This window comes from Falco punctatus (assembly GCF_963210335.1).
Source record: "Falco punctatus genome assembly, chromosome: 1".
Lineage (NCBI taxonomy): Eukaryota > Metazoa > Chordata > Aves > Falconiformes > Falconidae > Falco > Falco punctatus.
The window spans coordinates 86,337,158-86,351,496 of NC_137580.1; the positions used below are offsets into that span (position 1 = coordinate 86,337,158).

Here is a 14,339-nt window from a genome sequence, read left to right on the forward strand (position 1 = left end):
TAACAACCATGATAACTGAGGGCTGTGTTTCAAATGGTACTAATTAGTAGGAGTTCGTCAACAAGACTACAGCTGGGAACTTCCAAGAACTGAAATATTGGAGGAGGCACCCAAATGCATGTTTTCAGTAGTATGTGCAATGTCATCACTAAGGCAAAGCCAACAGATCATGTAATCAACAAAAATGTTACCTCAACACAGTTGTCACAGACGCTGCAGTGAGAGCAGCGTGGAGGACGGTAGAAGTGGCAGGTGGCACACCATTTCATCCGTACTTGGATTCCTTTAATCTCCACGTTCTTGTAGAGTGGAGCTCGGAAGTCATCATCTTTATCTTCATCTTCATCTGCTGCTCAATGCAAAACTAAAAGTTAGTGGAAATAACAAAGGTTAAAGATAAAAGAGCTAATCCAGTCGGTGCCTTGGTTACAGGGCCACTGCATGTCCTCTTGGGCTTGTCAGGGAAATAAGAGTTGGGAAGTGATGGACTGTCAGAACAGGTTGTCAGGGCTGCAGAACACTTCGGTGATCAGGGCTCATAGGAGGGCTGTGCAACCACCTTACTCACCAGCCCCTGGACAAAGAGAGGTGTTTGAGTCTTATCTTAGCCATCACATACAACCCGCATGAACAAGATGAGCTGCAGACTACATGTAGTCAAAGAGGAGATGGAGATCACCCAAGCCCTTGTTGTGAGAAGTTCTGCTGAACAAATTTGGGATTAATTCAATGCTAGCCTACCAGCACATAAAGTGAAAGAAATTACATTGATAAATATTAGAAGAAGGTTATGCTAGCTCAAACCCCCAAAATCAACCCAGATGACCTAAGCAATAATTCGTTCAACACTCTAGTGTCATCCCACAATCATCCCAAAGACCAGGGAGCCTGATGCCACAGTGAGATATGCCATTCTGAAGCAATTTGTGTGCCCATGAAAAGTCCTTGCATCAGTTCTTACTTCTTTATAGCACGCTCCGTGCTCACCTCTTCATAGCATACCAAGAACTTGCTTTAGTAACAATACATAACTGGAAAGATCTCCCCTCTCTCAAAGGCAGCATGGTCTACTGATCTAAGCATAGGAATGGGAGTCAAGAAGTCCTGGATTCTAATTGTCTCACTCTGTGGCCTTGAGCTAGTCATTTAGCCTCTCTTTGCCATTAGTAAGATGAGGATGAAAATATCAGTCATTTTATTAGGGACAACACGGAGGGCAGATGATTTATCATCTCAGCTAAGCACTGCCCTGTTAAGAAAAGATGCTATTTAAAAATAAATGCACAAAATAAAACCCAGTCTATAATAGACAAATATATATTTGGAAGAAAAGGAAAAAAATGAGAATAATGTTCATGAAAGTTCATCCTTTATTCTAGATTCCTGTGATCTATATTAGTTTCCTTTTTACAGAGAAAATCTAAGAAGTTCACATCTATTTGACACCTGGTTAAACATTACAGTGCTGCTGGTGTTGGTTGACTGGCTCCAAATTTGGTGGAATTTGATAATGTTGTCCCAGTGGGGCATCAATCACTGTAATTTATTTCTATGTTAAATCTTCTCTAGATGTGTTATCATGATCTAATTTCCACTGACTTCAGAGGGAGTTTCTTCTTTCACTTATATGAGCTTGGAATCTGGCTCAGCTACAGTATTTACCTTGCAAGAGTATTCTCTGGATTAATGTTTGTGCATGGAAGCAGAGTGCTGTACTGGCACCATTCTCTATAATTTTCCTTCATTACTAGTCAGTGGGACTCAGCTAGACTCTAAATCCCATAGGCACTTCTATAAATACAATCTGTTGGTTCTTCAATAATATTATAAACTAGCCCATGTTGTATAATACATGTGGGCATGTGAAAACAAGACACTAGAACAGTCAAACCATTTAAGGTCTTGTAAAAAAACCCTGACTATGCAGATGAAAAGTCAGTACCTTGTATATACCTACATGCATATAACACATCAATCGTGCAGAACTGACAGACACTTGAGGAGTTTGTATAAAATAGATTCACATCAGAAATACTGGAAGCCAGTTTGTAGTTGGTATCTATAATTAGACAGCAATGAACGTTGCCAATCTCAACCCAGACTGTAAATCAGATTTGTCAGGGTAGCCCCAGTTTCAGTAACCTAATACTTCCTTTCCTCTCATTTTGGTGTATAACTGGCAACTCACCTGCACAGAGCCAATCCCAGTTCATAGCAGAAACATTCAGAGAGCCAACAAATTAAAAAATTATTCAAACATGAGTAATGGATCTGGGAACTTGATTCAGGCCCTCTTCAACAATACAAGAGTGTGCTGGGTTTACTTACTCCCGTAGCCCAAGTCCTATTTGCCAGAGAACCTGTAAGCTGATATAATATAGCTAGAAATGTGTTTTATTTCCAGCTTTCAGTGATCTGAGCAGAAGAATACATTGGCAGAGGAATCTATCTTACGGCACAGATTCTCATACTGACACAGGGCAGCCAAGCCTTAGGTTTTTATAACATATCTTACCATTTTTGGTGGCTTCCTTAAAGGAATCATGCAATTTCATTAGAATCTTAGTTTTTGTGTTGCTGATTTGTTCTTTTGGTTTTGAAGTTAATTTGTAACTATCAGAAATGTGCTAAGAAGCTTGAAAACAAGAAGACTAAACCTAATTTCAACATCAGAAAGCAAACAGATCTACTGTATATTAATTTTAAATCACTCCTACAATTTTTTAACTCCTTGTGCTGGCAGCTCTGCAGGTGGCGTGGGGTGGTGATAGCTTTTTTCACATGCACGCTTGTGATCTGAAATAACATCTGCTCCTCTTTCCTCCCAGCACTGGTATTTATAGTGTTTTCCATCTTTCTTTTTCCTTATCAGTTTGATTCCTTCACAGAGAATCATAAAACAGTTTGGGTTGGAAAGAACCTTAAAGATCACCCAGTTCCACCCCCCTTCCCTGTTCAGGGACACCTTCCACTAGCCCAGGCTGCTCAAAGCACCGTCCAGCCTGGCCTTGAGCACTGCCAGGGATGGGGCACCCAGAGGTGCTCTGGGCAGCCTGTGCCAGTGCCTCGCCACACTCAGAATGAAGAATTTCTTCCTAATATCTAATCTAAATCTACCCTTTTTCAGTTCAAAGCCATTACCCTTTGTCCTGTCACTACATGCCCTCTCCAGCTTTCTTGTAGGCCCCTTTACATACTGGAAGATGCTACAAGGTCTCCTCAGAGCTTTCTCTTCTCCAGGCTGAACAACCCCAGTACTCTCAACCAGTCTCCATAGAAGAGGTGCTCCAGCTCTCTGATTATCTTTGTGGCCCTCCTGTGGACTCACTCCAACAAGTCCATGTCCTTCTTATGCTGGGGGCCCCACAGCTGAACACAGTACTCCAGGTGGGGTCTCCTGAGAGTGGAGTAAAGGGGGAGAATCACCTCCCTCAACCTGCTGCTCATGCTTATTTTGATGCAGCCAAGGACACAGTCGGCTTTCTGGGCTGCAACCACACATTGCTGGGTCATGTTGAACTTCTCATCCACCAACACCCCAAGTCCTTCTCCACACGGCTGCCCTCTATTCTCCACCCAGCCAGTGTCTGTGCTTGGGATTGCCCTGACCCACATGCAGGACCTTACACTTGGTCTTGTTGAACTTCATGAGGTCTGCACAGGCCCACCTCTCAAGCCTGTCAAGGTCCCTGTGGATGTCATCCCTTCCTCCCAGCATGTTGACCACACCACACAGCTTGGTGTCATTGGGAAACTTGCTGAGGGTGAACTCAATCCCACTGCCCATGTTGCCAACAGGGAGATGGGAAGGGAGGGAAGGTGATGAGAATGTCCCAAAGTTTCTATTTGATCTCTTGGTGTGTTTCTCTTTTAAATGCAAAGTCCAAAATAAAGAATTTGTTTGCAAAAAAGAAGTTAGAGAAGTGCAAAGGAAAGTATGAATTCACAACACACTCAGTACCAACCACTCACAGGGCATAATGAACTTTATTCCAGCTCTCCTCCTACCAAAGGCAAAGACCATGGATGCTTTCGATAATATCACATCTCAAGCATGTTTAATCGCTGCTATCTCTGCTGAGATGAAGGAACTAAAAAGTCCAGGAAACTTGTTTTAACAAGCTCTAAGTGTTTAAACTCTTTTGAAAGTCTCCCTAGCACCTATTTGTACCTTTAAGCACCTAACTCTGCATCACTGAATCTTGTCTGTGCCTTATTTTGCCTTTACACACAATTATTTCCTTAAGTGGAGTGCTGCAACACTTAATCAGGGGTTCGAAGGCTGCAGCAGAAAGGAAAGGCAGGCAGATGCTCATCATCAGACCCTGCTATCTGGAGAAACATGGCACTTACCATTCAGGGAAGCCAGCAGGACAGGTACCTTGTTCTTGTCAGATAGCAATTCAAAATAGATATTGAACTCAGTGAATAGAGGTGAGAAAACACAGCTTGCAGAAAGCAGAGATCCATTGGTTTAGCAAGACTGCCTAGAGCAATCTCTGCTCCATACTGCATGTGAATAATTATTGGAAGACGGATAAAATGAGGTGATAATTCTCTCATTAGGATATGTTAAAAGAGATAGCTGCACTGTGGTTCCCATTACAAAAGCTGAGCGATCTTTATCCTATTTCATCAGCTGTGAATCAGTACTAATTTAAGCAGGCATATCTTTCTAAATGTAGACATTTTTAGACACTCTAAGGCAAGCCTTAATCATTATCTTTTTTAGTGTTCAGTGCTTCTGCATTTGTTTTAAGGCCTTTGGAAGGTCTGCTTTGATGAAGCTGTTTCAGAAAGTTAGCCTCTCCCCTCCACCATGCTCTGCTACCTATTGTGAAGACAGTGACTTAAATCCAATTTGCCAGCATGACACAGGGGATGGAAATCACAATCACATCAGTCAGGAGAGCTACTCAAGGAGAACCATTCTATGCAACCCTGTGCCCTCAGCTGCCAGTCTGAGCAAGTGAAAGGACAACTGCCACCTCCTAGCTCAGAAGAGAGATGGAAAGTACCCAGCATTTACTACCATCCCCACCTCTGCTGCCAGATGAGTGTAATTAATAAAGTCTACAAGAACAATACCAGAAAAAAAGGGATTAGTCAGTGACCAGTGTATTTGGCTACTTGACATCTCCTTTAGCTTGGATTTTCAAATCCCCCCCCCCAACAGCCCCATTTTCTGTTACCTCGTGGGAAAACTCCAGGGTCCATGAAAGTTGCCATGCTGAAGTTTGCCAGTACAAACAAGAACACGAGCCCATTGTACACTGGGATGGCTGGGGAGATGGCTTTTGTCAACCAGGGGCACCTGTGAAGAAGAAAAGTTATAGATAAGGGCTCTTTTGGCTGTAACATAGTTTCTTCTCATTCACCATCATCACACAGAGAAGTAGTCTCATCACCTCCCCACCAGCCACGCAGCAAGGCTGAATTTGCAATTTAACAACAGAAATTTCCATAAAGCCAGTTTCAGTGATCTAAAATACACTGCAGACACGCTTTGTAAAGCTGCTTTGTTACATAGTACAGAAAGCACCAATTGTTCACATGGCTCATAAGGCTTTGCAACCCTATTGCCTTACTTGCAACCTGGCATTTTGCTTCTTTGTGTAAAAGCCTCATCCCATTGTTGCATTTCTGTTTACCTTCTACATAGCCTTGTTGCAGCTGGTGTTATTTTCACTTTTCACTGGTGTAAAGCAGAATAGGATTCTTAAACCACTGATCTCTACAGCAGGTACAAAGAGAAGCACACTCACTTCTCACTACACTTCCCCGGGTGGTTTTCAAGTCCAAATAACACTCAGAAGCAACACTTACGAAAACCTCTCCTTAAGGAAAGTTTAGATAGATCAAGCATGGGCTCTGCAGGTGTCAGTGGAATGTAAGAATGCAATATTGAAAAGAAAGTAGATGGCATCTGCTATGAGAACACTTCAGGAACATCAGAAAGGCTTGCTGCCCACTTGGCAAATGTAACTGAGAGGAAGTGAAGATAAAGGAGAAAAAGTAGAGACTTTGGAAAAAGGATGGAGAAATGCCTGTTAGTTATAGGAAAATTGTTTCAGCTGCGAAGAAGAACACTTCCACCAGCAGAGGAGGGCAGGACCAAGAAGAAAACAGCCTGTCTCACAGGCAACTTCACCCAGAAAAGAGCAGTGTTTATTCACTTAGCCATTTACAGCCTCTCTAAAGCTTATCTCTAAACACTACACCAAATCTACTTGTCTGTTCTGCATAAAGAGATTTGGTGTTATAGGGTTGCTGAGGGGGAAAATCTGATCAATCTCATTAATGTGGAAAACATAAATAAGGAAAAAAGCAAGACAAATGATCTCTTTGAAAAAAGTAAGACCCCTGACTGACTGGGTCCTTAGATTTCCATCTGCCTTGGCAGCCAGGGACTCCTCCAAAGTTGCTAAGCAGACAGCCATTCAGCCGCAATGCCTTGCCACCATTAGCATAAATCATACATCGGACCACATACTGTGGATTGTATTTTGCCTGAATTACATCCACGGTTGAATCTGGTTGTCTGCCAGGCTGAAGCCTGCAGAGAGAAAGAAAAAAAACAAACAAAAAACCCAAGCAGCCCTCTCCCAAATCTAATTTGCACTGGTTTTGCTACCAATATGCTGTTTTGAACAGCTGAGAATGGTGTTATTGACCTTGAAGGGATGCTGTGGAACACACTCCTGTGGCCAGCATTAGAAGGGCACTGTGTTTTCTCCTCTTTGTGAACAGGCAGGAAGAGATTGTTTTACACTCCCTCCTTCTCACAACCAGGCTTTTAACATTGCACTGCTGCAAACTGCTTTTAAAAGGACTTTTCCCTGGGTGTGCTTCAATCAGTTTGGCCTGGAGCGAGTAAAAGATAAGACAAATCCCATCCAGAGTGAATGAAATGTAAAGCCGAATGCAAGATATGTCTGTGGCCAGAGCCAAACCTCCAGGCTGACTAGGAGAGAAGGAAAAAAATCTCACTTGAGTAAGGATGCTTCCCTATAGCCCACGGATGGGGATCAGAAGGATAGGGTTTTCTCCTGGGACTGGTCTTAGCAGGGAAAGGCCCAGGAAATTAACACCTATTAAGAGAATAGGAAAGGGCTGAGAGTTCAGTGGAGGAGACCTGAACGTGTCTGTTTCTCTTGCATTTGAGATCTCATCCAGGTGATTGTGGAGCTTGGGTAAAGCAGCAGGTCTTGTAGAAGAGAAAGCTGATGGAGATGAACTAGCTCAGACAGGCCAGATGAAGACAGCTTGACTCCATGAGGTACCCTTATGTTTCCCAGGAGGTGGAATTTCAATGCGCAGCAAGGTCATACGGACTTGCTGCCATTCTCAGTTTTCCTCAAAGCAGCTGCTGATGACTGAAAACCAAGGCAAGGCAGAAGTTTCTCACTTGCCATGAAATGTGCCGCAGTGACCTTGCCAAGCAAGCTGCAGGCCTGTCACTAACAGTTTCTGCCAGATCCTTTGGAGGAAAGTAAAGGAAATCCTGAAATAAGCAGTTATAGAATTAATTCTACCCAGGGAAGGCTCTTCCCTCTAAATTATAGTAAAATTACGATCAATAATGGCAATGACTGATTTGATTTCTTCCCATGAAGAAACTGCTTACACAGAGGATTATGAAGTTACCCATTGCTTGTCAAGCATGGGGGAGAGATTTCACTGGCAGTGAAATCAAGTAAGTTGGCAAATCAAGGGACAGGAAACCCTTTCTTACAGATAACTAGTTACTCCGAACAAGATTATAATAAGAGAGACTGTCTCAGATGATTAATGTAAGCATTTGTTAATGTTCTCATTTGTGATTTACTTTGTCATGTTCCCAACAAATACATCAAAATACTAGGAAAAGCTTTAGCCATAAGCTAAACTGAACAGCTCATTTAATGGGTAAATACTGCATCTGAAAATACTTCACGGAAGTTGAAATAGAGGATAGAGTGTGTCATTGTACATATTAGCCAGAAGGTCTGTTCACAACCCTTCCATTTTTTATTCCCAGAATCTTTATGCAGCATCATAGATTACATAAAATTACATGGGACAAAAGGGGGCTCATTTGTAAACCAGACTGGCTGATAAAAAGAGATCAAGTCCTGGCTTGTAACTGTACAAAGGTCTGAAAAAGAAAATAAAATTGCTACTAGGATTCTCCCCAAAATGATGCATCTTCCCTGTCCCTCCCCTCTAATGCACACATAATTTTAGGCAATGTAACAGAAATTCTAATCCAAGTCTGGCAGGTTGTTTTATCACTAATCCATCATACAAAAGTCTGGCTTCTGACCCTCTGCGCTCTCTGCCTCAAGAGGGAAGCTGCAGAACTGTCTGAGCAGCACCTGTAGTGAGTGTCTTTTTACTTTGTGCGTATCTTCTCCCCAGGAGATCTGTTCCCAGCAGTAATAATGCCCATCTATGGGACAAATCTAGCTGAACTTTTCAGTTGCTTTTTCTAACAGAAGTTGTTATGAATCTAGGTAAACAACACATGGGTTCAATGCTTTCTTTGGTTGGTGAACACAAAATTTCAAGAGGCTACAGTCTTGTGTCTTCAACTCATCTCACAGTGGAACTATAGAGCATGAAGTGTACCACAAATTTTATAGGGCCATATAAATTAAATAGAGCCAAGAGCAGTGTACAGTCCCCTAATGGAGCACCACCAGCACATTTTTCTGAGAGAAAAACTAAACTCTAAGATTTCTGGTGCACATGACATCTAGGAGCAAAAAGACTAAGTTTAACACAGACCTTTTCTATTACAGCTTAATTATTGTCAAAGAAAGCTGCTCTGTTTGCTGGAGTCCCTGCAGAAACACAGTCACTGCAGAGGTCAAAGGCAATATCCTTGGACCACCGAAAAGTTAAATGATGGAACACAGTAACAGATGTGCTATGACTTGCTTTTTGCATAAGCACCTAGACATGCCCCACCTGGCATATCTGCAGCTCAGAAGACAATCTGTTTCCCATGGCCATTATTCCTCACTGCACAATCAATGTTTAAGTTCAAGGTAATGTGAAAATAAATGTACAACGGGTTCTCTATTCCAAGTTAGTGTTGACCCCTTGCTTGAACCAGGAGATCTGAAGGATAATATTGCTACATCAAGAACTGCTCAAGAGAGAAACCTTCAATGGTTTTGTTTACTGTAGAAATTAAGAGCCAGCATACACCACCGTGGCATACTAGAGATAATTATAATCTCAAATTCTTCTGAACGAAGCACACAATTACAGAGGCAGCATTTTCTTCCATAATTATACTTCTCCGACATAGAGTGATTCTGCTCATAACTCAGAGGAGAGTAATTTAGGGTGACAGATTTAATCTCATTTATCCTATTTGCTCTTGAAACCCTATCCTAATAAAATGGAAAGTTAAAAAGATTAACAAATAGGATCACAGAACTTGCTAGGTGTCAGGCAGACTTATGCATGATGAGCTGCCACCTTCTGCTAAATTAAGCAACAAATAATCCTTTCTGTTTTTTTACTTGATGCTTTGTAGCAAGACATGTTTGTGTCTTATAATCATAGTTCACCTATAATTAAGTAATTGAATAAGACATTTTTCTTGATTCCTGCTTTAAATTAAAATTTGGTGGGTTTCATTAAAATCTTACACATGCTTAGAGAGGCAGTAGGCCACAGAGGATGGAGCCTGGAATTTCAAGTACTGGCTTTTAGTCTCGGCTCTGACATCGGCTTGCAGTATGACTGGAAGCCATTTTCTTCCCTCCACCACCCCAGTTAGACCTTTTGCAAACCAGACACAAACTACTGACAGACCATCTTCCCCACTGCACAACAGGCAAGGGATCACCTTTGATTTTGCAAATCTCAAAGCATTTCTTAGGGCCAGGCTGGTGGCCCTGGTGTTCGCTTCCTTGGAGCCCAGCTGCAGGCACTCACCACCTCTCCTGAAATGGGCAGGGTGTAGCACAGTGCTCCTGCTGACAGCTGTTCCCTGAGGATGTGTCTGATTTACCTACTAAAGGCGGCCAGTGGGTCATTTTACACTTTTCTGGAAGCACAACAAGTACATGTGCGCACAGGCTCCCTTCAGGGTGTTCCATGCCTGTAGGCCAGAGGCAAGGAGCAGAACATGGAAATCTATGAGGCTCCAACCCTTCTCCTTCTAACAGAAAGATAGTGAAATCTGCTTGTGTAGTGCACAGAGATGATGTGGGAACCTCAGGAGTACAGACAGGCACCCAAACTTTGGATATTTATCCATACCTAATAAGATGACCCCAGGGACTGTCTATTTGGCTTCTCAGCTGCACCTAATACTCGATCTGAGATTACCACACATCCTTCCTCTCAGTCTCAAACAGATGGCTGATATGCAACAAAACAATTTATTTCTGCACAAATCACAAGGCATGGGTTTATAACACAGAAAAGAAACCATCTCTTAACTTGAATCAACTTCCACCATTAGAGTGGTAGAACAGTAACACGAAATAGTTGATTCAGTGCATGCAAGTAGAAGCAGCTCAGTGAAGTAGGGACTAATTAGATAAGAGGGGTCAACCGGCAAAGATAATTTGACTAAGCACTGGTACTAATTTCACTGAAAACTTCCAAACTGTGTCCATAAGTCTGTAGCAGCCTGACCTGGTTTGATTCCTCTCCAAGAGTTTCTAGCCAAACCCTGAACGTTAAGAACATATAACAATTTGTGTACTGTAAAATCCCTGTAAAAATTTTTGAATCATCACCAGATGTGACCAAAGATTCAACATTTCTAACATCACCCTGATACCCAGCAACGCTGAGAACTGGACCCAGTGCCCTGGGCTGCCCCAAAAGGCACAACGGTCTGGATGGCCGAGATAATACGTTAGAGGAGACAGGTACACAGAGGTGAAAGTCCTCTTAATCCATCATTGTACCAGCTGGTCCATAAATGAAAGTTCTATCAACTGTCTGATTCTGAACATCCACATTTTAGAAGAATTTCAAATTTTGTGTAAACATTGTACTGTAAAGCCCATTCCACCAGTGTGTACGTAGGACAGAGAAGGCAAGATAGCATCCTGAAGGCTATACATTGCCCAGTCTGCACCACAGAGCAGAGAAGGGCAGAGCTCTCTTAGTCTTTAGCAGTGAAAATCTAACACATTCCTCACATATACCAGTCTGGGTAAGATTTTTCCATTTATATGCTCTTTCCTATCCTGAAATCACAGAAAATTACCTTTCTGGAATAGTAACACAAGAAAAAAAAAAGCTCATTTTCCATTTTTTGTCATTACCAAAGATAGCTCGGAGATTATTGTATATCTAAAAATAATTTCCAAGGTGCTAAGACATCTGTAGGTTTAACAAGGCATCACCAGAAAGAGTCAGGAGAGTATGTATCTGAGTGTCATAACCAACCTGAAAAAGAATGACAGGTCTTGTGAAAATAGCAGGAGGTTCAGGATAGCCAGGTCCTTTGCTCAGCTCTGCTGCATCAGATTTTGATAAATGAACTAATTTCTGCACCATATCTTACTCATTGGCAAGACTGCAGATAATATATTGTTGCCATAGCACTACACCCTCACTGTGAGTACAGCAGTTGTACTGATAAAAAGTAATATCAAAGTAAAGGATAACAAATCCAAATATCACGTAAAAATGGGGAAAAGAGAAGTAAATACTGGAGAATTTACTACTGAAAAACAGAAAACAATGAGAGATGAGTGTCACATGGAACAACTCATGCTGGTCACAAGTGGGAGATACCAAAACATCTACCCTGGGTTTCCAGGTGCAGTTATCCATCACAAGAGGCAAAAAAAATCACCCCAAAACCCTCATGAATGTCATGAGCCCCTTCCTAATTGAAATATAGCTGAACACTACAGACAGAGGCTCAAATCCATCATCTGCTTAACTGCATTTAATTATTCACAAGAAACGTGCTGGGCTGAAATTCACTCAGGTTTAACAAGAGCTGATGGAGTTTCAGTGAACTTTCCATTACACCCTGGACTCCATCCAAAGGCTAGTGGTTCATGTCTGGCAACGCACAGATCAGAGGAGCTAAATCAATTAAAAAGTCAACTTGACATATAATGGTCCTTGGTGAAAAGTCTTATCTGGGCTATACATCACCCCAAAGTAAAATACACTCTACCCTTTTCACAAAGCTGCTTGAAACCTCTGGAGCATGTTCCCTTCCTCCCTTTTTAAACAGTCTCTGAGTATCTGAGGGAAGACATGATTGTCATGTGAACTGATGTGGGAGAAATATAGAGAAGGAACATGAACACTAATAACCAATTCTGAGTGAGACAACCACAGGGTAAACCTGGAGTAACCATCACCCTCAAGTTCAGAAGCCATCTAGCCATCCCAGACCTACTGCACAGGCACAGACTGACCCTGCAGCCACCGGGCAGGACATACTTTTATGAGCTACACACACAATGTGACTTTACATCGTGTGCACAGTGAGCAGACAAGATTGGATTGATCTGGACTCAACACACGTGGCTTTGCAAAGATGTTCTCTGCATGCTCAGCAGCTGCTGGGAGTCCAGAAACCTGATAGAGCACCCATGAAAGTAGCAAAGACAACGGTTACTGCTGGGAGCTGCACTCAGTTGCTCACAGCAGCAGGGCTTGGGTAGGCAGGGACTGGGCTCCTTTGCAAATACAGATCAAATCAGCAAAATCCTTCTTTACATGATGCTTTGAAAATTGCATTGTCCTGCAGTGAATTAAGGACCTATGCAGAGCTGGTTAGTGCTTACTGACATACATGAAAGCCCAGGAAACAGTTTTTGTTTTGATATACTTGCAAAGGAATATGCTATAATAGCGTAGCATCACTTGAAATACTCAGCTTTTTGTTTGCACCTCAAACTGAAGGCATTCATTGCACATTGATTCTAGGGTATATATAGACTAGATTTCAAAGTACACAGTAACATTTTTGTATTAGGAGAAGGATAATGCTCACATCAAAGGGAGACAGGTCTTCACAGCACTTCAAGCTTCTAATGGGCTGCAAGCAGAGTCACCCTGAGCAGTAGGAAACCCTCTGGTGCCTCATGGAAAGGATCCAACTTCCAGTTTATGGGCAAATCAGAGCAGACTCTGAGTGCAGGTTACAGAGTGAGCACACAGATCCAGAGACAAACCCCCTTATGTGAAGCTCCTGGGTTTTATTTCTAAGCCCTGGATTTTGCAAAGCCTAAAATGCCATGCAAGCTGGAAGAGGCAAGGACAAGTGTAATCCAGGGCTTCTCAAACATGCACCAACCTTTTATCAGTACTTTTTATCAACATCTGAGCAGCTGGAACCAAACTCCATTTTTTCCATCGGCTAATAAGAGAGCTGAGTGTATGGGTGGTCTTTGGGTCACAGTAAAGAGGGGGGCAGTGAGGACTCACTGCAAAATAACCACAGCAGGAGAGACACTAGTTGCCCTGTCACACTGACAGTTTTAATCCATTTGGTTAGAAAAAGAAGGAACTGCTGCCCAGTAACATTCCTTTGCAGTTCTGTCTGCATATGGCTGCCACCAGCATCGCTGTACTGCAACAGCTGAATGACTTCCAGCCCATTCCAAAATTCACTTAAGGGAATTATCAAGCTGCAGAAACCTTGCTAAATGGGAAATCAGAGAATTACCTCCAAAAGATGCTGTGTGAACCAATAACTCATAACACAGGCGAGTTCTCAATGCATGTGGCTGCATTGCCCTCAGCCTGTGCTCCCATGTACACCACTTCCAGCAATGATCACAGTCCAACTGTCCAGCATGGTGCTCAGGGAGGTCAAAAGATACTTCACAGTGTCTGAAAGGGATACACATGCTACGCAAGTTCAGTTTTTCTGAGTCCTTTCAAAGACACCATGTGGAATGCAAACTTGTGCTTCTAATTTGTAAACACCAGAATTATTAAATAAATGACACACCTATTATAGCAGTGTTAAAGAGACAGCCCCTCATCTTGAGTCCCAGAGTCCTGTTTCCTTGAGTAATGACGAACGCAGCTTATTTGGGTTTTATACCACTAGTGACCCTCAGGATCTTCCAGACCTCTCAGCAACCTGTAACCCAACTATCTGTTGGGTAGATGGAATCCCATGCCTCTTGATGAAAAAAATGCAGAGGATAGCCCCTCCCTAACTGAAGGCTGTTCCCGTGTTGTCCTCATCCTTGTCAATACATGCATGAATCCACCAGCAATGCCGAAACATCAGGTGGGCTGCTCCTATAGAGTTTCTTTTTAAAATAAGTTCAAATTTTCAGCAGCCTAACTCAGACACACTTGAGGTGATCCCAGCTACTGGCACAGGAGGATTTTTGCAG

The 14,339-nt window shown here is 42.4% G+C and overlaps 1 protein-coding gene across 4 annotated transcripts in view; it reads right to left on the minus strand.

Moving 5' to 3' along the window:
* The window catches only part of ZDHHC8 (zDHHC palmitoyltransferase 8), a 127,023-nt gene that overhangs the window by 23,198 nt on the left and 89,486 nt on the right, over window positions 1-14,339 (minus strand). For all 4 annotated transcript variants that reach the window (XM_080373953.1, XM_080373956.1, XM_080373954.1 and 1 more), the window contains 2 exons: window positions 5,193-5,314; window positions 192-349 (listed from right to left, as the gene is read on the minus strand). In XM_080373953.1, the coding sequence (XP_080230079.1) occupies window positions 192-349; window positions 5,193-5,314 (280 nt within the window). The remainder of the gene's footprint in view (window positions 1-191; window positions 350-5,192; window positions 5,315-14,339) is intronic.